The following is a 24,610-nucleotide window of genomic DNA, read 5'->3' on the forward strand; positions in this document are numbered from 1 at the left end:
TCAATTACATTTCATTACGGCCACGCTGCTAAATATAGCTGCAAGCAGCGATGAGCGTCTCCAGCAGCTCGGCAGAGCACAGTCGTCATGGTAACTTGATCTTACAACACTGAGAGCGGCTGGGCTCTAATAGGAGCGTGATTTTACTTGGTGCTGCACCTTTGAGTATCGGAAAATAACTCCAGGCCTAAAATAAATAATAAGTCCAGACCTAAATCAGAGTCAGAATTTGATTTCAGTCTGATGAATACACATTTCTGCCACACTTTTCAGATCTGATTTGGAACCATTTTTAAAACTATGTATTTTTGATACATATTTTTCACCGGTATGTGCTACTTATTACATAAAATCCCAACAAAAGGCATCAAATTTTATGGTTGCGTCATGAAAAAACTAACAAAAACAAAAAAAACAAATCAAGGTGTATTAATATACACACCTCTTTTAATTTGTGAGATTTAGTCTTTCACCTGAAATTCATCTTGCTTGGATTTTTGACTCGGAGCCAGATCAGGATTTTGGTGAGAGATGACATTCGACATGCTTTGAAACATCATCAATTAAAAGCTATTTTGTGAACTCAAGTTTATTGTGAAAACCTGTTTTTCCTAAAACAGGATTGTACACAGCTTTCTAGCACATTTTGATTCATAATCGCACTTGGATAAAAAAAAAAAACCCGTTAGACATCTCTCTTTGCTCTTCTCATGTGTTTGCTTAATTAGCACCATCTCTCTCATCTTCCCCGCTCTCTATTTTCCTCCTTGTTTGTCCTCCTTATTCTTTTAGCCGCAGAAGAAAGAAGTTTTGCCCCCACTCCTCTTCCGCCTCCTCCAATTGAAGTGTCTGTTTGTCTCCTGCCAACGCTGTCACACTGACTCCTCTGTTCTCATTTTGTCTCCAGCCTTGTATAATGAGCTCTGCTCGGGACAGGACATTCTGCAATTTGGCCTTTAGTCAGGGGAGGGGCCGAGTGGGTGTCCGACGCATGAATTAGAGGATGAAGACGACGCAGCAGGGATAGATGGCAGCAATTTGGCTCAAGGCACGAGTTTCTAGTTAGTTGTTTTGAGCTTTTTAAATTTTTTTTTATTTTTATGTTTGCACGATTGCACGATTCAACCAATCTGATCTTAGAGGTGAATAACTTTTCATTGACTTTTGATTAGCTGGGTTCAGTTTGATGTTGAAAACCAGCAAAAATACCTGTAAACTTTGAAGATGTTTGCACATTTCCACAACATTTTGACGCTGCATGTGCAAAAGTCATTCTACACCTAGTGCTAAGGTTCTCTATTCAGATGTGACAGTTTAAACACTTTTTAGCTGCTCTTGGATTATTTTTCAAGAGCAAAAACTAGAAGATTTAAGATTTTAGTTGGACAAATATTGGAATATTCGAAGGATATTATTTCACGTAATATGTTCAGAGTTAATGTAAACTATATGGAATTGTGTATTTTTATGTAAACCAACTTTATTTCACTTCATGGATTATTTGTTTGGGAGAAAAAAAAACGTTGCAGCAGTTTAATCTCAAATGGTTCTCAATTGTTGATGTAGGATGGATTGTACAACTACATGTTAACCACAAGGGGGCAGTGTTGGCACGGCTCTGATTTGGCATTTAAGCTTCCCTTAGAAAAATGTGGGGACATTTAAACACATTTTGTCTCCTATAACATTTCATAAAGGATCCTTTTCCATTCCTGCCTAGAACAGAGCTTACCCCTTTGATGGATTAAAGTATTGTGACAAAGGCGGCTATGGAAAAGTGTTGATTTTGCATAAAGCATTCAGCCTTTTTAATGTTGGATACATTTGCAATCATTTTCCTTCTCATAGACAAAGAGATGGCCAATTTTCTGTGTCATGGCGGAGTACATCTGATCAGTTCCTGCATTTTAAAAGCTCATGATGCCATGAGCTGAAACCAAGTTTCCAGGGTCTTATAAGAGGGCAGCAGGCCGATAGAATCACCAATATGAGGTACGCTTAATTATCCAATGTGCCAAGCCAGAATATTTCTAGTTAAAGTCCAACCAGCTCTACAAATTTACACGGGATTGTAGGACATGAAGCGCTTGCTCCAAAACAGCCTGTTGCTGTACACATTATGTCTAATACTTTGATAATTATCTTTGGAGATTTTTTTTTTTTTTTTACATTATTCTGCTCAAAGTTTATGGTAACAAAATCGCCTTAGTTTCGTGGCCGTCCTTGTTTGTTATAGTATTAAGTATTAAGTAAGTGAGACTGACATTAAACCTGGTTAGTTTAGATGAGAAGCTATTGTCTTTATTATTTTACGTCGGTCTCACTTGAACGTTGCGTTCTCTTGTTTTTCCGATTCCGAAGAGTAGCTAAGACAAAAGTACCTGTGGCTGTCCCATTAATTTACTGGAGTCACTGATTATGGTGGCAGTAATTTTGGTGGCAATGGGAAACAACAACAACAACAACAAAAAAATCAAAAACTTTGGCAATGACTTCTATTAAATTCATCATGTCCACTGTGTACTCAGCTCTTCATTCAGAAAATGATCGGTGCTGGAATAAAGGTGACTCGGCTCTATTGACATTTTTATTTGCTGCATAAATCAAGTGTCTGATGAGGAGGGGCAGAAAGAAAGAAAGAAAGAAAGAAAGAAAGAAAGAAAGAAAGAAAGAAAGAAAGAAAGAAAGAAAGAAAGAAAGAAAGAAAGAAAAAACATCTCGACAGTCCGCTGCTGCTGTACACACACATTAACTAAACTTGTATGTTCAAACTCAAGCCCTGAATGAGAATTTTCCAATAAAACTAACCCCTCATGTCTTGAAAAGGTTGGATCGACGTGACTCTGCTGCTCTGGTCTGCACTTCAGATGCAATTCTGTGTGACTGCTAACCTGTAGAAAAAAAAAAAAAAAAGAAGAAAAAAAGACAATAGCGTTGGCTGTGTTAGAAATCAATGCGACTCTCTTTGTGCTTTTGTTTGCTCTGAAACAGGAGCCAGGCTCCGCTTTCAATCAGTTGTGCGTCTACGATTGTAAACAACTTAGAAAAGTTCCAAGTTATTGAAGTTCTATGCTGGGATTCAACCATTTGCCTCGGCGTCTATTGTACACCCAACATGTGGAAATATTTGCCCGTGAAACAGAGGCAAAACTAAAACAGCATTACAATACAACCGCCCTGTGTCATCTCATTAGAGCTGTGTCTAAACATGCGGAGTGAAAGGAGATTTTGTTTTTTGGTTTTGTTTCATTTCACAGTGCAGTCCGCTTGCTTTATAGATTAAATGTGCCCTAAGTACAACAGTCTTTCATGAAAGGCTTACAGGCAAACATTCATAATGAATGAAGGTAAATAGGGACACTATACCAGCTGGTCTAGTATGTGCCTTTTTCTCCTTCTTTTTTGTTTGCCGCCATGTGGATTTCACCCTTCTCTCCTCGGTTCTGCTCCAATGGTAAGACATTTTGTTTTTATTTGCGATTTCTCTCAGGTCTCCTCAAAAAATCTCTTTTGTTTACTTACTCAAAATGATCTACTTTGCGACTTCAGCCGAGTCATTTCTGTCTCACGTGCTGCGCTACGTCCGTCGGCTCCACGACGGCCCATAATGTTCTGGTTTTAGTGCTTTTTAATGGCCTGTGCTGATTAGGACAGTTATGTCTTCATACCTTCCTGCAGAACAAAAGCGTATCTGATAGAGCGGATCTACTGAGATCTACTAAATGCTGGCAGAACTACAGGATGATTGCCGTTTATGGTCAGGGGATTCATTTAAGGACTCCACATCTATAATTTTGTCAGGGCAAAACCACATCACTTGGACTTCGCTGAGCAACATAAGCCCTTGTTTATGCTGCGGTTGGATCAGTTAAACTCCAAATAGAAGACGAAGAAGAAAAAGAATAAATAAGCGGGTTGCAAATATAAAATGATTGTTTACAACTTGATCTTCATTGTCCTTAACAGCAGATTTTCTCACAGTCACTGCTGAGTTTCCTGCTTTTGCTCGTGACATTTCTCATAGTTCTCTTTATCTGCTATTTATTCGAATTTGAGTTTTAATGCTGCATTTAGTTCCACAATTATTTTCAATCGCTGCTGCTGCTGCTGCTGCACTTAAACTGGATTTGTCCCTATCTACCCGTTCATGAGTCACACTATAATTTTGTGCAATTTGTTGGACTCTTTTGAAAGTCTGTATTTATTTATTACCCAGGCGAAAAACAACAGTCAATTTTTATGGTTTACATAAGTCACAAGTAACTGCATTATTTTCTAAGCCATTTTTTTTTTTTGTGTGCATGTTTCAACTGTCTTGAAAGTCTCTCAACTTTTACTTTATAAAACCAAATAAGAAACTGAAGGGAAGGGAGTTTTATGCAGTCCCTGCAGTCAGTGGAGAGCGCAGGTTTGAAGAAGGTGAAAGGTGGCCGTGTTTTCTCAGGGGCGGGGCCGGGGGGGGTAGGAAACTGTCTGGGCACAATGCTGAACTTCTTAACTCACCTTTTTACGTCTCAGTCTCAGCATCAAGCGAGTTGCCTCACATTTTGCGCTCGCAATGCGTGCACTGCCTTTTCAGCTGAAAGCATTCACGTGCTTGAATAAACTGGTGAGTTTTTAGATGCTGCCATGCTGTTTTTACTGTCTGACAACATAGACAATATTATTCCCAACATTCAAAGACACAGGAACATTTTGCTCTTGTTTGTCCAAGTTCTCATTAGGAAATTGTTTAATTATCTGCATTTTAGGAAATGATTGCAAACGGTTTTGCATCTTATACTACCATAAGTTTTAAGTTTCATCTAGCTTGGACTGCGATCAACTCTACCTTCCCTTTTCATCGTTCCTTTCCTCACTAACTAGCACCTTTGTTTTCAAGCCAGCAGCAGTACGGTATCAGCACGCAAACTATTCGTGACCCTGACACTCTGCTCTGGCTGTCTGTAAACTCTCAGCCTAACAGAAACCCATTGTAGGTAGAAATTCCCACAGAGGCCGACATGCAAATAGTTGGGAAAATGTAGACCAGTCATTTCATTAAAAGCAGCTACAATCATTCTCATTGTAGAAACTCCTCGCGGAATTTCAGGTAAAGGGAGCATTAAAAAATTATAGTGAGACCATAATCAGTCATCTTTAAGCTTTTTCCACCTCCACTGATTTGTACCTTGTGCAGTTCAACTGAAAAACAAACACATTTTCCTGATAGAATTTAAAAGCTGCATCAGCCTGATTGATGCACAATTGCCTAATTGCAAAAACCTTTAAACTAATACTTTGTTTTGCATATCCTGACTGAGTCCTGCACTTGGACTATGTCTTTCCAAAAAAAAGAAAAAAAAAAACAAAACACAAGTGACTTGAAAGGTTCTTTTGTAAACAAGACTTATAGCCTTTTATAGACACCTGTAGGTTTTGTGGTACAACTGAGTGGAATTTACTGTTCATGTTTCACCTGCATTGACAAAAAGTTTAGTGCCAACTTTAGAAAGGTGAACCCAACCAAACCACCAAAAAGTTATGTGGGCATGATGTTTTGTTTCTGTGGTGTTTTTTTTTTTTTTTGCCAGACGCAGGGAGACTTTATTATTGTCTTTATTCATGGTTGAATGACGGGAAAGCCTCCGGTCAATAGGTGGCAGCAGTGTTCGAATTAACTAGCAGGTTGCCCGTTCAAGCTAGTAGAAGTAGTACCAGGCCACACGGACATACCTGTGCAAACAGAGGTGATGGCGGAGGATACAAGCGCGGATGTTTTGAAACGTGTCTACCTCCATAGAGCAGAGATGGAGAAGTTTGTGACTGTGAAAAGCAAAACGGCGGTAGAGGTTGGTAAACAACTGATAGACAACAACATGTCTTAATGTATTTAGGTGCTGAGATAAAATCATGGGAGGGTTTCTCTAGCTCTTGTTTAACTCTGGAAATAGTCTTCAGCTGATAGAAGGCCAACTTTGTATTTGTCTTTGTGTGTGTGTAGGTTCAGGTCTGAGTCCATCACTACACCCAGATTTTGGGCCTGATTGGTTGTTTGTTGTCTGTAATAGTTGAAGCTGTGGGCTGACTCTTGATTGATCCCATTTAGATCCAAATATAATAACTTCACTTTTGTTTCTGTTCAGCTGAAAAAAGTTACAGTCCATACATTGATTTGTACTAAGCAGCTCAGCACTTGGATGAATTTGTGGTCACCTGCTGAGATTATAATGCAAATATGTGTATTATTTGCATAGTTATGGTAGATAAGAGGGACCCCAAGGACTGGGGTATCAGTCCTTGGGATACCCCAAGGACTGAACCTTGGGGTATCCCACCTTGGGGTATCCCACAAGTGACTTCTGTTTGCTCTGATGAGAAGTCACCTATGACAGCTTAGCTTTTTTCATGTTTAACAGATTCACTATCGCTGATGGCAGATGTGCTCACAGGACTTAATACTGAAATTGATTTATGTGTTGTAATAACATTTTCCTTCTCAAAGATGTGTTTGTTTTCTGAAAAAATCATAAATTAGAAATCCCACATTAACCATAGGAAAAATCACGTCAATTTGTATTTCTCAAATTCCTAGACTTTTAACAGACCTTTGTACAATTTTGAAAGACCGTGCAAATCTAGTTTGTTGTCAGCTGACAACATTCCAATGTGCCTTTTGAGATCAATTCTTAACCTCATTATTTGTATTTATTTGACTTTGCTTTTCTGGTCTTTTTTCTCCTCCCCACCAAAAGAACAATAGAAGCATATTTGTGGGTGTCTTATGACCCAAGTGGCAGAAAGTTGACGCACAAAATGTTTCATATTTCGTTTGCTTCTCTACACGAGGCTCTAGAGGCAAATTTTGCTGATGCATAACTCTTAATGGACATTCTGACTGCTCTTGGTGGACGCTGAGGCAGAGAGCCCAGCCTCCGTCAGAGACTCACAGACACACTACTGTGTTAAGTCGCTGGAGGTTTATGGGCTGAGGTAATGACAGAAACTCTGCACAGAAGGCGGTGTTATGGTTCCCTCTGCGCGCAGTAGCAACAGGCGTCGCGATGAACAATTGAGCAGCCACGGAAGGAAGGAAATCTAATGTCGATGGGAGCAGAGGAGAGGGAGACTTTTTCATTAGGTACAATCAGCAGATATATGCATGGTAGGAACTGTGCAAATGTTGATTACAAAAGTTTAATTTCAACTTGTTTTTCCACATACGTACATAGTGCAGCTGTAGTCACAGGAGAATCAAGTTGCCTGGAGACCTTTACCTTTTACATGCTTCTCTATAGTTTTCTTTCTATTCTTGAGGGACAACTCTCTCTTTAACTTCCTGTGGTCCATGTCCATTGTGGTACCTTGTCACCAAGCAACACAGTGACTACTCGTAACCTTTTAAATAGGCAGATTCACTGTATGCATGCTTGAGGACTCCTGCAATGCTAATTGGAGGACACACCTTAGTTCAACATATCCGAGAGGTCAAATTATTATCGATAGTTTTTGTCCAGGTCTGTTCCATAAGTTTTTCTTTTTAAATCATTCTGTTCAGCATGTGATTTTCATTGGTTAATTTTCGGTAAGGTTTTATTTCAAGTTATTTCAGTGGGCTTTTCGGTCATTAACCGAGGGGGACCAACAATTTTGTCCACGTTTATATGCTTTTTTTTATGCAATATTATCAGCCAACCGCTTGAGAGGTCTGTGTTGGTCAACCTCGTCAACACAACAATGTAACTCAGTTCCTTTCTTACTTCAGAATATGAACTTTAAACCCTGGGAACGTGACATGACGACTTTAAATGATAGTCTGATGTTCTGTTCCTCTTTGGATTAGAGTGGCTGGTCTGCTGCCTAAGATCTCTCTCTCTTTCGCTCTAAAATTAGCATCTTCAGCTTGTTTCTAAAAGATCAACCTGTAGAGTTGAGTCACTTTTGCTTTTCCATTGAAAATTTAAGGTAGCAAAAGTGAGAAAAGTGGAAATGTAGTCTCAAAAACAACTATAATTCATAAGGACTCAGATTGAAAGCCTGATAAGATGAACACCTCTCAGCCTTTGATGCACATTGTTTTTCCCTTGTTGGACTATGCTCTGCCCTCCTGACACTTTTCCTCAGACCCCGCTGTGATTGGCTGCGGGACGCTCTTTACAATGTATTTACATGTGCTGCGAGAAGGCAGTCACTCCCATTCTTCCTTTCTTGTCCGGGGAGGCAAACTAAAGTGGACAGAGTCTAAACTCAGGAGTGGAACTTCAGACTGGATTAGGAGTCACTTAAAGTAGGGTGTGGTGATTCCTCTTAAGAATCCGTCTTGTACGCTGCACCGGATGATTTCTTCCACCTGTGAGCCTGTTATTGGTCAGTTTGGCTGTTGGAGAAAACGACGACGTGCCGGCGTCTGGAGCCAGTCACGGCAACTCCGTTCCAGATAAGCCCTTATCTTATGCGCCTTTTGCAGATGTCCCAAAAGTTTTGTCTGTTGTTCTCAGCCACATAGCACGCTCTCTCCTCCCCTGCTTTACACACACTCAGAGTCACAAGAGGTGAGGGGGAATGTGCTTTTAGAAGTACAGAAGTTTGCAACAAGTGGATCCTTTCACTCCTGAATGAAACTGAGGGACTAGTCTTGTCCAACTTTCTATAAAATTCCTTCGGAGCACTCTTACTTTGGGAACGGGAGCAGCTTTCCTGTCTTTCAGGATACCAGCTCACACAGCATTCCCGGACATCATGCCTTTGGGATCCCACTGTGGGAAACGCTGAGGGGAGAGTGCTCAGAGCCCGTGGGACTGGTCTCAGTGGATGCTGGATGGGTTTTAAATGTTCTCTTTTGGCAGTAGGAAACCGTTTCACAGTGGAGTGGATATCAACATACAACACGACCCATGAGGACTCTTGAGTAGACGGGGAAATTCTGCAAGAGGATCCTGAAGGAAAAATTTGCGATAAACTCAGCTTGACTGCACTTGCAAGAACTTGGCTTGGCTTTTATCTGCATCGATAAAAAAAACAAAAAACTACAAAAACACGAACAAGAGGACTTGTTTTCCAGCCCAGCTGGTTTCGCTTCGAGATTGACAGCATGGCCGGGGTCACCAGGAAGGGATCCGGGAGACCCTCGTACTACTACAGATTCCTGGGCAAATCCCGACTGCAGCGTCAGCGAAGCCGGTCCCGCAGTCGCACCAGGCCGTCTGCCAACAAGGGTAATAAAACACTGCTGCTTAAAAAGCCACTGAGGAGCAGTTTGAGCCTCGCATACAGCTGCTGCCTCAGGAATATGACAAAATACAGCTGCTGTTTGGCCAAAAACAAGATGCTTTGACCTTTCCTGGCAGTGTGTTTGTTCCTGATTCATATTAGGTTTGTTTGTCAGAGTATGAAAAGAGAATATACCCTGTTGAGGCATGGAACTAAATAGAGGCATTTCTCTTTTTCTTTTTTCTTTTTTTTTTTGAAAATGTACATTTTGTACAAAGGGCAGCTTCTTCTTTTTTTTATTTTTGGTGTCATTACTTTTAGAAGTCCACAGCACTTTGTCGTAGATGCCTGACTGTGAGCTCTGGTGAGAGATAACAGTTTGGTGTCACCGTTCACAAAGCGATGATGCTCTTACGTTGCCTCACTGCTTCTTGACAGCTTTCAGTTTAGCAGGGTTCCACCCTGTTCGGGCGCTTTGCCTGCAAGTATTTTTGGTGTCAGCAGCAGAAAAAGAGTCAGTTTTCTGCTCTGTATAAATACTTCTTCTCTTTTGAGTCTGGCTCCTCCGGCAATCTGTTTGTTCATTGCTCTGTTTTTCTGCCTTTCGGTGCTGCAGGCTGCATTTGAACTACTACATTATAGTGATAAGTCTATCCCCAAGGCTTTGTTGAACTTTTTTATAAGAAAAAGAAGTATCTCTGAATATTGAACCTATTGATTCCCCCCCCCCCCTCCAGGCGAGCTGCCATGACTTGGCGATCAGGGAAATATGTAGACGGAACTGCAGGTTTTTTTTTCTTGTTTTTCTCAACTGTGGTTCGATGCAAACTTTCAGAAGACAAACAGTTCAGACTAATTTCCCTTTAAGATCAAACTGAATATTGAGTTTTGTGTAATCAAGACCTCCCAACAGACCATTTCTAACGTTTAGGTTGAAATTTGATTCAAAAGGAAGTCTTTAATTAGTATCTAAAACTAGATTTAGATACTAAATGTTTTCCCATTACATCCAGATCCAAATAAAGATGGATGTGCAAAACGGAGTTCAAATGGACAAGATGAGACGATGTGTCAACCAACCAACTTGATTTATTCACAAAAAAGTGCTTCATGAAACATAAATTATGCTTTACAGAGTCTATAAAAAGTATAAAAATGCTTCTTTTTTATGTTTTGACAAATATAATTAGTGTATATTCACAAGTCAACCCTTTGTCCCATCAGTCTCTGTCTTAGCAATTTTGAGATAAGACAAAACTAACTTACAAGAAACTTTTTAGCAAGATACAGAGGCCTGTTTTAAGTAAATAATTCCTTAATATTTATGACAAAGTTTTATTTCCATTGGCACATTTTTTTAACTTATAACAATACATTTTCCCACACAACAATAGTTGCAGTGGACAAAAGTCCTTTTGTCTGTCAATAGAACAAGTAATTTTTCATCAACATTAAGGAATTGTTTACTCATAATATCTCACTGAAAAGTTACTTTTAAGTTAGTTTTGTCTTATTTCAAGTGTAGTAAGATATTTACACTGGAAACAGACCAAAATTACTTGGTAAGATTTTGTGTTTTTTTTGCAGTGCTCTACAGAGCTAGTACAGTAGAACCTTGCCAATTTGTGGATCAGTATTGATAGATTTGTAGATTTTTAAAACTTTTTTTTTAATAGAACATGATTCCAAATTATTTGTGAAAGCTCTACCTATTTGCAGATCTTTATGCTCATCTAAAATGTTTGAAAGAAAATTTGGCTCTGAAAGGTAAAATACCTTGGCGCAATACTACTTTACAAGTTCTCGAGTGCTCCTTCCACCCACCAGGCTTTGCCGCCCTGGGTGGTGGGCCATATCGAATAAAGACCTAGTGAATATCCAGCTATGTTTTAATGAATCTCTGGTCAGTGCAGAATTACACAAGTCAGTTTCACTAGTCTCAAACTTTTTTTTATTCTTCTACAATGTTTACAAATCTGTCATATTTTATCTGTCACTCTTCCAAAGTGTTGTATTTTAACAGAGGACCCAAAATGTTTCCTCACTAACAATTTAAAAGTTTTTCTTTTTTTTTTTTTTTTTTTGTGTAACCAAATCTTGTTAGCTGAATGTCAGAGAGCCAATATTAGGTGATGCTTTCAACATAAAACAGCAGCTTGAGAACAGATTCTTTTATTACTGAAAAGCATCAGCAAAATATCACGCTTAAAGCACACACCTTTATATCCAGGCTTATGAATCCATAAACTTATTTTACCAGATGAAGTCACTTATACAAAATAAACCGCTGAGCTGTTTCAACACCGTCCTGAGAAATAGACTTATTTAGCAAGAATCGATATAAACTTCCAGCATGTGGATCAAATCGACTCTTTGCATTAAGGCTTCGTCAGTTTCTTCAAAGTGAAACTGTGGCTGCGCTTCTGTAGCCAGAAACGGGCAAAGTCATGAGGAGGAGAGCAGAACGTGGTGGTGCCTGCGCTGAGCGTCTTCACTCTGATCAAAGTGGAGCTTTGAAGTCTCCCCACTCTATCATTCACTGGTCTAAAGAGCACACGCACGTGCACACATGTGTTTGAGCCTGGACACAAAGACACTCGCAGAGACGCTCTTGCCTTGATCTTTGTGGGTAAGCGCAGGCTCCCTCCACGAAAACTTTTAACACGGTGAGCACAAGTTAACAGTAACACACAGCAGAGCAGCTTGTGTCCAGATGAAGGAGAGGTTTCTTCAAAAAAAAAAAATTTTTTTTGGTTTGTGTGGTACTGGAAAATTTTTGTAGTAGTAAAATTTTACCGTCTCCCTAGACTTCCTTTTAACTTCGAGTAATTCTCGACAGTACTGTAAAAAGTTCATATAAAAAGCCTGCTACTTCTTTGAGCTTCTCATCAGTGACATTTGTGAAAAATCTGCTACCCTGTGTTGGTCTCTCTTCATATAAATCTCAGGAAAATGCACTGAAGTTTGTTGTAACATGATGCAATTTGGCAAAGATTGACATCGATACATACTTTTACAAGTCATACATAAAGGCATATTTATTTGTTTTGAATTTACTTTAGAGGCAACGAGAAACATGCAAAGAATGAAATATTGTAAACTTAAAGCGACGTCAACTCATATTGATGTCATGAAATGTGGCAGTTACATCGGATAAAATTAAGAACATGCATGTCTGAATGTTCACAAAAAAATATAGGTGAACATAACCCAAACGAGTGCTGCTTCTATCTCATTTAGTTGAAATGCTATTGGCATGTTCTTGAAAATACACGGGCCAGTGCAGACCTTCTCGGAAAACCCAACAATAATTGAATATTTTCACAGACGTATCTGAGAATGTGAATTCCTTTCAGAAAATGACATTTATATAATATATACAAGGTTTCCCCCAGAAAAGCCCGGTGGTCGGGGAGCTCAGCAGTCATTCATCCAGCAGCCTGCTGCGTTTTTGAGTTAAAGAATATTTAACATTGACAGGAAATTTGAAAATATCACTTGATATTTATGTGTTATTTTATGATTGGAAGATTAATATCTGAACACCAACTATAAAGTCTAAGAAAATGCAAATATAAAAAAATATATATAAATAACTAAGTAATGATAAGCCTGCTGGGTGTACAAGTCAAGCCTGGTGGCCCGCCAGGCTTATAATACACTGGGGGAAACCCTGATATAGATTGACTACACATAGGGTGAAACATGCAAGACTTTATTTCTTGTATTTTGGATAATAATGGCCTACAGATAACAGAAATCCGGAAAAATTAGATCAATAAAATAGATGAATAAAACAGGATGTTTTAAACTAAAATGTCAGGTTTCTCAGAGGTATCTTCAATTCTTTGAACTCAACACTTGGTCGGTGCTCCTTCTGCATGAATAGCTACATCGCTTATGTCTTATGGTTAACTATGTGTGGACTTTTGAATTCTCTCAACATCAGTCTAATCTAGTTTCCTCCAAGGCTGCAGTACATCATAAACAAAAGCTATTGCAGCATGAAGTTCCATCCAACTTCAATGTGTTATCTAACCGGTTGAAATCAGTGTGTGGGAAAGAAATTAGAGGGTTTTTCTTTTCCTCTGTAAAGATGTTTTCAGTTCGCCTGAAGCAAGTTGTATAATGCTGAGACCAACATTCATCACAGCAGGACAATATAGAAATGCGCTATAGGCCCCGTTATGTGTTTCTATCTTGAGAAAGCTGCTGGAGTCTCTTATGAAAGCCTGGCTGTCTGTTTCGCAGATCAGATTGCATGAGCTCATGTGTTTTCGTTTTCATGCCATGTGCATACACGCTCATTGTTATCTGTGAATGGAAGGTCTTGTGTGCTTTCGGCTCACCCCTGACCACCGCTCGGGATCTGTTTCCTCCACTTTGCGGTGGACGGTGACATTGACATGCAAAAACCCTACTTATCTCAAAAAAAGGAGAATAGCAGGAGGGAAACGTTCAGTGTGATCCCGTATCTTGCACTCGGGGTCTAACGCTGTTGTTTGGGTCAGAACATTAGGTCTAAACCTTGACTGGAACAATGTCATGACAGCATGATGTGGATATGTTTTAACTGTTAGGTGAGGAACCTTTAGTATAAACGGTAATGAGTACATCAAGCCTAAGGTATAATAGAAATGTTGATCTCTTTGGATGGCCTTGATTTGTTTTTCTTTCTTAAATTGGTCTGGTATTGACAGGATGTTCACATCCTGACCAAACCTGTCAGTCTTTAGAAAAAACACGCTTCTCTTTCCCCCCCCCAACAATCTCGGCTAACCATTTTCCCCCAAATTTTACTTTTAGTTGAATGTTGTCAAAATATCTTCAGAAAACCTGGGAACTGTTTGAGGTCTGCCAATTGACCCGCTGTTGAGTTGTCTGATGTTTTTTTTTGTTTTTTGTTTGTTTTTTTTATCTGACAGCAATCCTATGTAGCAATTTGCTCCCCAGAGCATATTTATATCTTGGTGGTACATTTTTGAAAATATAACCCAGTCTTGATTTACTTTGAAAGCCTTTTGTTGTTTTCGTTTCAAATGGCTGCAGGTCCTTTCTCTGCTTCACCATCTGGTATTTTTACGGTTTTGGTCATTTCATACATGACTTCCTTTAGGTATGCAATAGAATATCAGCTGTGGTACATTTAATACTGACCGTGCTTAATTACAAATTCGCCATGTTAACAGCAGATAATTTGATTTAGTAATTGACTCACAATGAACTGTGACTAGGAGTAGTTTAGGTCTCCATGTCTACAGCAGAAGGTCATCTAGGGTTATTTTGGCTCCTAATGTGTCATGTTTCATAAGGGTTGAGTGGTCAAAATGGACCAAACTAATTAAATACAATGCATTTACTGTAAATTCACTGTTTTTGCATTTCATTTATTATTTTACACAATGAAAACTACATGAAAATGTTTTAATTACATATGTACAGAAGGGTTTGCTTCCTAGTAAGAAATAGAAGATGGGCAGAACAGAGTACAATAGGAGAATAGGATCATAAAATGTCAAGTAGTGGATGAATGGACAGATTGATGAATGGATTTGAAAAATGATTCAGTCTTGTCTATATCGAGTTGGAGTAAATTCTGACACTTTCACTTGTGAATAGTTTAGATGCGGCGGACCCCCGGTGTTCTCATGGGTTAGAAGCCACAGTGCCTTACAAATCGCTAAAATCCATCAATACACAAAACCCCTATAAGTACTCTTATATCTACCTATTTGAATAGCTCACACAATATATACCTAAATATTAATGTAGATGCACAGTGGAAACCGTCTTAGCACTACTGCAGTCTACCTTATTTCCGTTCTCTGAGGTCCAGCCAATAAGTGCCAAGGAAAACAGAGGATGCTCTTATATTGACCGCTTTGCAGAAACCAACCTTGTCAAATAGCTTTGTGTCTAAATGGTTTAACTTCCCAAAATGAATTTTCCTTTGGAGACTGTAAGATGTGCTCTATGGGGGAAAAAAACCTGCCAGTGGGCAGGATTTTCTACGAGTCACGCTCCGCGGAAAAATCAGCGCATGAGTGAATCTGCGAATATTGAACCACAAACAGGTGGTCACCACTGTACACTGACTCAATAGCTGCAGTGGACAAAAGTCTCATAGTGACAGAAATACAAAGTGGTATGTCCACACTGAAATCTTGGAGGATTACTTGAGTTGTGGTGGGATGGGGGGTGTTCCAGCTTAACTATGGCAGATTACAACACTATTAAATCATAAGTTAAAAATTTACAGCCATTTTTTTCCCTCCTGCAAAGCTTTTCATTGCTGTGTGGACATGTTTTAAACTTATGATATCTCAGAAGACGAGGGCTGTCAGTCTCCATTAGCAAAACATGCGTACCTCCATATTATGAGCAACCAGTGAGAATTATGTGTTGGCATAACATATTTAAACTGTTCAAATCCCTCTGCGAGCTTCACCAAAGGAAAACAACAGGAGTTAGAAAAGAAAAACTGAGGTAGACAAAGCTGTAGTCGCAGTAGTAATTAGAAAGACAATGAGGCGAAACAGAACAGCAGTTGCTAACGCTTTCAGGGTATATTGACTGTTTTATGAGAGTTCAAGATAGGGCACCAACTATGATCGCTCAAAGTTAAACTGGCACAAAACAAATACTTTTCTACAAGCTGTCTGCAGCTTGGGGAAAACTATTTGATTTTCCCACTAACGGCTCAATAATGCATCACTGCTGACAGTTATTATGCATAATTATATCCTCAATGGGTCGTTACCAAGAAACACTTGCGATCGGTGCTACTGCACCGCGCTTTTGTTCTGTCAGGTGGAGTGTTTAGACTTTCAGTCAAGTGCGTCTGGGTGTTGTGTGAGTGTGTTTATGTTTGGGCTGATGGGAAATACGGACAGAATTAATGCTGATATGGAGAACATGGTGGAAACATCACCGATAATCACTGTGACTCATTCGCATTCGCACCCAAACACATAAAGGAAGGAAACAAACAGTCTTGGTTGGTCTCCCAAAGTCTTAATCTGCTGTAAACATTAATAAGATAGACAAAGGAAGTGATTCAATTGGAAGTGGCACTGTATTCGAATCCTCAATATCTTCACTGATGGAATCATTTATTTTTTTCTTGTTTGCTCGGAAACAGATAAGTGTCTTTATCTGTTTTCGTGGTTTGTTTTAGAGCAGCTACTCTAAGATTAAGGACGGGTTGGGAAAAACAAAGGCCTCGATTGCCAACGGAGGCAGCTTGACTGTTGGTTTGACTTTGAGCCAATAAAAGCACAGAGGAAAGGTGTTTCCTGTCCACTTTCCAGCTGTGCATAAGTACACAAAAACCAATAGAAGAATTTCTAATACGAAGGGCAAGGAAAGGTTAGTTCGGCTGTGAAGTGGCTGAAGTGAAACCACCAGAATTTTGTCATCATCTCAGTGTTTAACCAGGGATTACTCTGTGATCTCACTCTCATTTCTGAAATCTGTGCCCTTGCATGCGCTCTTCCCCTCAGCATGAGTCATCAAGAAGGGCCAGATGACACAGTCTGTCTGAGCACCCAAAAGAGTCCAATAACAGAAGGACAGGTGCAGGATAATCCCACTAATCCATAGAAATCCGCACGGATTACATTCCAGAGACGAAGAACAATTTCAGAGAAATGGCTGCGGGACTACAGGAATACTGCGATAACTCGTCATTATTGAATTGCCTTTCGACATATTGCAGTTGCACAACAGTAGGTGACTAAGAAATCCTGCGTTATGTAAAAACAAGGATGCTTGTTTTTACATAAAAACAAGCATCCTTGTTTTTATGGACGTACTAGTAAAACGTACTAGTTTTACTAGTACGTTTTACTAGTAAAACGTACTAGTAAAACTAGTACGTTTTACTAGTCTGAAATATTTTTGACACCAAATCACATCCTTCGTGTTGTTTACGTTGGCTGACCACTCAAGCCAGTTAAGTCTCACAGCTTTGGGAACGAAGGATAGAAAACACCGTCCCGCATTCACAGTGTGGTGCTGTCCAAGCACTTCTGAATCCCCCCCAGTTTTCTTAGACGTGCATCTGAATAAATTAAAAAGGTCAAGCTCATGTAGTTTTCTAACAGAGTGATATTATTTTATCTGTTTGATTTGTTCATAATAGAGAAGTTTACAAAATAGTTTCTCGGAAAATGTCAATATTACATAAGGATGATTATAACCAGGACGTGGAGGCAGTCAGCCTGCGTGTGCTGAGGTGAGGAAGCAGAAGATGTTTTGATGTTAGCTTTCCGCTTATCTGCATAGTTGACTCTCTGGTCCATTAACTTCCGCTTGACGATTGTCCATAGCTTCTCCATTTGGCTAAGGTCAGGTTGGTTTTCTGGTTCAATGAAGCACAGTGTTGCCATGATCATTTGTAATTTTGCCTGTGAGGCTATAGGTGCAAAGTCCTACCCTCACAGGCAAATCTTCTTTTCCATAAAGTGTGTCAGCACAGGGAAGCAGGACGTGCTCTAAAATTTCCCCATCGCCCCGGAGTGCTGATTTGAGAAAACGCATTTGACCAGAACCGCCAGGTGACATGGCTGCCACAAAACTTTGCATTGATGTTAGGAAGTAGCTTAACACAAGGTATGCAACAGATGCAGTCTGTGTCATGATTCCTGTTGCTTGTGCAATTTTTTTGTCAGCATTCTTTCTTCTACTAAACATCAGAAAGTTGTAACCATGTTACAGTCTGATTGGTCAGATGTTTTGAAACCAACCAATATAATTCAGTTCCGTCTCAGTTGGTTTATTTTCTTACTGAAGATTACATATTTGAAACACTTAAGTATAACTTTGTACTTTCACGAGACATTAATAATGTTTATTGTATACCGCAACCACTGTTCATATAAAAATGGTTTTATACTCGGCGATGGTATATAAAAGCAGACAATAAACTAATTAAAATTTTCAATTTAATTGCTACCAGCTGTCAAATTTAATAGTTTAGTTACAATAACTGAGATTCAGGTGCAAAACTGACAATATCAATTCATCACATTCGATTCTTTGGTTAAAAACTAAAACAGGATCACAGGTTCGGTTCTGCTGCTTCTTCTTCCTGTTCTGTTCAGCTAAACATCCATGCAGTCATGATTTCAGAACACAAATTTGACTAAACTGTTCAGTGTTCATGAACTGCGTGACGATAAGCTATAATTTGCTATCATTGTGATTTTAACCAGTTGTGCGTAGTACATCTTAAGCCTGAAAGAATAATCAAAACACTTGTAGGGAAAATGAAAGCAGCCTGACCCATGTTGTGGTCTTAATGGTGGGCTCTGGATGGAACGCCGTGCAGGCGTTGGCGGAAGCCGGTCCGGTTCTCCTTCACGTTTTCCGATGGGATTTTTTTATTTTTTTGTATCTGTGAAAGCTCAAGGTTTTGTTGCTAATTTCTATAGTGGACTGAATTTTGTGCTGTTGGGAGGATTTCTGTTGCAGTTTTTGGATATTTGAGATTGTGCCGAACCAGTAAATTAGGAGCTGTGGATGAAGTTAATCAAGTGGAATTACATGTCAAATCAAGATGAGACGGATAAGGGAGACAAGATGGAAACAGGAGCATCGAGTTGCATTGTTTTCTTCCTTCAAGCCTAATGGAGAATGAGGGTCAACGAGGAAAACATTGTGAGGATATCCAATACCTTGTCCAAATAATGTTTTTTTTTTTTTCCTACGACTATGACACATGAAAGTAACAAAAATATTCTTCATGTATTTTGATAGAGATAGTAGTTGTCATTCCAACAAAAACTGCAGGAATTACATGCTTGCTCATTTGTGAACAAACGCATATCTTTATTTTTAGTTATTTGACTGTTTTCAACTCAGCAAAGCCCATCAAAGTACAAGCTGTGGGCGGATGCGTTTATAAACCAGATATGGTTTTACTTTCAAAAACAACCTTTTTCTTTAAAAAAAAAAAAAAAAAAAAAATCATTAGATTGTGGCACTTCGGTCACATTTTCACAAGCTGGTGATGAAGTCAGACGGACCTCTGAGCAGCGGCAGCAGAAGGAATGCAGCTCGCTGTGTCGCCCTCTATATAAACAGCAACTTCCTTCTTCTGTGCCCCTCTTCTTCTCCCTCTGACTTCCCATAACAAACTGCAGACAAAGACAGGCCTGCGCCAAACCAAACACCAAGCGGAGTCCTTCTCGCTAGATGCCACTGGGGCAGAATAAAGTTATAAATGCTCATTTCTGCTCTTTCTGCTTTCGAATCGGTGGCTGTTCAGCGTAAATCTCCTTTACCGTGGTATTTTATTTTTGTTTTAGTTTGAGCCCATGCGCTCTGTGTTTGCAGAAAGTTAAGTGAATGTTGACTATGTATGCACTGCTGGTTTTTGTTGGCTCTTTTACTCTCTTGCTCCCTCGTGTTCGTAGAGCTGCTCCAAGGAGACGGAGGAGCACCTCTTTATCACCCCATCACCTCCGCGCTGAGTAAATACCGCATCCCAGAGGTCAAAAGTCCAGCGCCGGCCTTGTAGCTTGGTGCTAACACAATTTGGTCTCCGTTCATATGGAAAGACGAACATGCTCTCACGTTTGTTTGTTGTTTTGTTTTTTTTTTCACAAATTTGAGCTTAAAACTGACCTCCAGTACCTTGTAAAAGTATTCATGTAGTACACATTTTTACTTTTTTACACTTTCTCATATTCATCACACACTTCTATGTATTTTATGTGGATTTTATATGAAAGACGTACACACTATAGTTCACAGAATGTCAGTGATAATATAATAATTGAAATTTCTGGCTTTAAGCAGAAGTAGTAAAAATGTCACACGCCTTTGTCCTCAGCCTGCTGAGCCAATCCTTGTTGAGTCACCTTGTGTCTATTATTATGTCTTGGTCTGAACCACTGCATTGTTGAGTTGTTGTCCTGCTGGGAGGTGAACTTCCACCCCGCTGACGCCGACTGCAAGTTCAGACAAGTTTTCCTCTGGTATTGCAACATATTTCTTTCCATCCATCTCCCCATAAGCTTCCCTACCCATACTGCACCACACAGTGTCACGACTGTGTGTCATGTTAATGTCCGGGGTGATGTACAAACCTCGTTTCTGACCAAAACGTATAATTCTGAACTCGTTTGACCAAAGCAACTTCTTTCACAAACGATGCCGTTTCCACTACATGGCGTGTGAAAAACTTCAGCTCGCTTTTTTTTTTTTTTTTAACGTTTTTCCCCTTCCTCTTTCATGAAGGCTACATTTAGATGTGTTTATGACTAATAAAGGTCAAGTCAACAAATTCTTCCATCCTCCAGACTTGCTGTTGGTCTCAAAGTAGCTTTGCTTTCGTGATTCATGCTCTTCTTTCAGATTAGGTGGGCAGCAAATCTTGTCCGATTCACATCTGTGCCAAACCTTAGATGGTGATTATGCTTTGGACTGTGCCACCTTTCAGATGTGTATTAATTCACTCTTGTTCAATTTTGCAATTATGCACTCGTTTGTGCTGGTCTACCACAGGAAGTATTAATGAAACGGATTTAAGGCCTGTGGTTGTAACTTGCCAAAAAGAGAGAAAAGGGTTCGGCGTTTTTGCAAGTCACCGCATGCGAAACGGCTCCATCGACTTTCAGAGGATTGCGCGACTGAAATTGATTCGCTGCAGATATTCCTCAGACAGCCTGGATTTTATCGCTGCTGCCAGCCGGTTGTTACGTAGCTGAAGAGAGGGGGAACAAAACAAAAAAAAAAAAAAAAAGTGGAGCTTTAGTGTGCAAAGGACTCAGGTAAGAGTCAGGACAGATACTCGCCCAGGTAGAGAGAACGGGGTAAACACAACCTGACAGCCTGTGATTTTATTTTTATATTTTTTTTCCTGCACATTTCATTGTTCCAGTCAGCATGCTGTGTGGATGCCGTCTTTCTGTTCTGAGGGGACAGACATCTTGAAATGCAGAGTCACACTGCTGCTGATGACACAAGTCTGTGCTCAAACGTTCAATTTCATTTATTTTTTTCCTGCCTTAGTAATAGATATCCCATTTAATCTACAACCACAGCTTGGCGTTTCTCATCGGCTGTATTGGTCAATTAGGCTCAGGAGGACTTTATTGCACTTTTAGCTCTTGTTTGATCTCACCACATGACGGTAAACTGTTAAATACTCTTTAAAAGATTTCCACTGGCAACCAGGAATGGTTGCCAGCTGATGAACGCGGTGAATTAATTAGCAGTTGAAGTGCTTGACACTTCCTGTTGGAGTTAATGGGGGACTGCTGGGAAAAAAACCAAACAAACAAAAAAGTCAATGAACAATGTATGGCAATGTGGAGAAAAAATAAAGAAACACTGACCACTTAAAACATAAGTTTTAAGTGGTTTTAAGTTTGATTTAATTTAATGAAATTAAATCAAAAAGAGAAACAAAATAAGATTGGACATATTCAAAGTTTAAATAAGTTATTAAATAAGAGAAAACACCATATTAAGTTTTGGAGAAACTGAATCAGGATGGTTCTGTCCGCCATTTCATTTAAAAAAAAGGTGGTTTGCTGTGGTGAAGCCATGGAAACAACACATCACAACTCTCACCGTTTCGCCTTTTGTTTTATGTTGTTTGTCAGGTTCAGGCTTGTTCGACATTCTGCCCTTCTATTATTCCACAACTGGCTATCTGACAGGATGTCGGTGTGTAGCACGGGCTGAGTCAGCAGGAATAAAGATGTGGTGTCAGGGTGTCTTACCTGGACTGTTTTTTGGTCACTTCACTTTTTCTCGTGATCTGGTGGGTTGGTTGGTTGTACAGTCACTCATGAAGAAAACAACATCAAGGCCTTCTCAAGAGTTTAGGTGTATGCGGCCGGGGAGATGTTTGCGCGTTCTCCGTTGGGGTTCATGACCATTGCACAGTTATTTTGAAATCTCATTTTTATGTAATAGCTGGTGTGCTAATTGCCAACCAGCAAAAAGACTAAATTGCTATTTGGCATGCTCTCTGATTCTACGATTATGAATGTATTTGTGTTTTTAGATGTCTTACATCCTGAACTCTTGCAAGAGGCCAAGAAATTTTAATAAAGATACAAATCGTTAACGTCTGCATCCTGGCATCACAAAAAAACCCAAAGGAGTTATTAACCAGCACAAGAAAATGTGATACAATTCTGGCTCAACTCAATTTTTTTTCTTTTTTTTTTTTCCTTCGAGACGCATGAAATTAAAAATCCAAAAAAAATCAACCAAGCATGTACTGCAGAGAGCAGCTAGTTGTTAATGTTCTTTTCTACATGAAAGTGTACTAAGATTGAACGCCAACAACATCTTGGTTACAGCCACCTCTCAATTTCATCCTTTATCTCAAAGCCTTTTAGCACAGCCAGTACCTTAAGTGAAAAAGGATGAAAAAAAAAACCCAAAAGCATAATTCAAAGAGACACAACAGCATGTTTTCTCAGCACATTTATGAGCAAATAGCGCATCACTTTGACAGAATCAAAAGGGAAGTCATCATGCAAAATTGTAACGTTTTTACCCTTTCATTTATGATATTGGAGGTGTGTGTTACATTACTTTTAACACGTCGCCGCGTATGGGACCGAAGCGATGAACACGAGAGCTTCCGCGCGCGTTTCTGGATGAGGAGGATATATTCTTTTATCTTTTTAGCAGTCAGAACGAGTGCAAGTCCTGCTCAGACATGAGAGGGAGAGTGTTGATGGTTTTAGTCTCTTGGCGGAGAACATCCTTTCAGGAAGTCCTCGGGATATATACTCTCTGACCTGTAGTATATTACTGAATTTAAATTGAAAATTACAACTTTGCATAAGAAAAAAAAAAAAAAAAAAAAACGCTTTACCTTCACTCCGGAGTGGATCGCCAGCCTAAACTCTGTTTGAGGCTTTTAGAGAAATGTTCCTACTCACCTCCCTTTCAACAGAATATCAAAACAAGTCATCACATTAAATATGAAGCTGGAAACAGCAGGCGGTGAGCTCAGATTAGCATAAAGATTGTAGCCCCTCCAGCATTCGGGCTGCTAAGCTATTTTAGCCACCTGCTGCTACCATCTTCATACCTAATGAAGAAATATATAACCCAGCAGGGAGGTGAATATTTTCTTTTGAGAAATAGTGTCAGATGTTCTTCTTTAAAAGTGAATCCGCACAGGCTCAACTCCCAGGCTTCTCTGCCACCATCTTTTTTTTTTCTTTTTACCAAACGCGATACATGCCCTCTTAAGTTCCATCGACCAAAAAGCCTGTAGGAGGCTGAAAGGTTTTGCAGTAGCCGTTTCTGAAAGGCAGAGACTCTAATGCGCAGCGTTAGAGAGTAAAAGCAACACTTTTCACACACCCAAAATGCACTTATCCATGTTTAAAAATATATGTATCTCTATGCGGAAGAAAAAAGCAGACGTCACAGCAGCAGTGCTGGTATGCTGGTTAAAAGCAATAGGTGGCAATTAAGCTGACATCATCAATAGATTAAAATGAATGTAACATCTGGTTTCTGAAGAAACGAATCGGAAGGAAATCCCAGACGTCTCCTATTGTTTTCCTGAGTTTTTCCTTTCCAAAAACGCATAGAGACGGGAGGTAGCTGGACTAGTTTCGTTTGCAGGACTCCTGTGTTTGGTGTTTGTGTGGACAGGGGCATAGGTCAGAGGTTATCCTTAAAGCAGGAGGAAAAATTGATTCAACTGAAGGAGAATAGCAATTGTAAGATCAGGGAAACGACGGGAAGGATTGACTGGGAGCATCCAGTAAACGATCTCAAGGCTATCACGCTTGGAATTTCCACGACAACAACAGCTGCCTGTGGACACGCTGACCCTTTTAAACTGCAGATGTGCTCTAAACACACACACACACACACACACCATCTGAGATCTGAAGGCCGCACACAACTGCTATACACACACACACACACACACACACACACACCCCTCCATAAACAGGAAATGTTCCCTGAGATCAAACCCCTCGTGTTCGACAAAACAAACTCCTTGATGGTTTTCCCCAGGAGTCACATTAGACGTTGCGTTTTAATTTAGGTTTTATTGAGAACGAGTCTGCTCTCTCTCTCTCTCTCCCTCTCTCTCTCTCTCTCTCTCTCTCTCTATCTCTCTCTCTATCTCTCTCTCTCCCTCTCTCTCTCTCTCTCTGTCTGTCTCTCTCTCTGTCTGTCTGTCTGTCTGTCTGTCTCTCTGTCTGGGTGGCTGTCTGAGTCGACAACGGGAGCGCCTCACACAGCAGCAGCAATTTTCCGTACATTTGCGGAAATTTATTGCAGTCAGATGGCCGGAGCATGTGGAAACCTGTATCGCGATTGCACTCAGCAGTCCTCTTGTCTTTTTCTTTTTTTTTTTTTACAGCTCCATGATGTGCGCTCATGTGTTTGGTTTGTCTTTGCGCGCCAACGGCAGCCAGCT

At 39.9% G+C, this 24,610-nt stretch overlaps 1 protein-coding gene across 2 annotated transcripts in view; it reads left to right on the forward strand.

Moving 5' to 3' along the window:
- The window catches only part of LOC106907113 (disabled homolog 2-interacting protein), a 153,040-nt gene that overhangs the window by 29,454 nt on the left and 98,976 nt on the right, over positions 1–24,610 (forward strand). Inside the window, exon 1 of one of the 2 annotated variants that reach the window (XM_014972685.2) lies at positions 8,086–9,194. The exons of the other annotated variant lie outside the window; for it this stretch is intronic. Coding sequence (XP_014828171.2) covers positions 9,071–9,194 — 124 coding nt within the window. The 5' untranslated portion in view covers positions 8,086–9,070. Of the gene's footprint in view, positions 1–8,085; positions 9,195–24,610 lie in introns of those variants that run through there. 2 annotated transcript variants of the gene reach the window in all.

The sequence above is a fragment of the Poecilia mexicana genome, unplaced genomic scaffold, assembly GCF_051168715.1.
Source record: "Poecilia mexicana isolate PSO_F unplaced genomic scaffold, ASM5116871v1 scaffold_12, whole genome shotgun sequence".
Classification (NCBI taxonomy): Eukaryota; Metazoa; Chordata; class Actinopteri; order Cyprinodontiformes; family Poeciliidae; genus Poecilia; species Poecilia mexicana.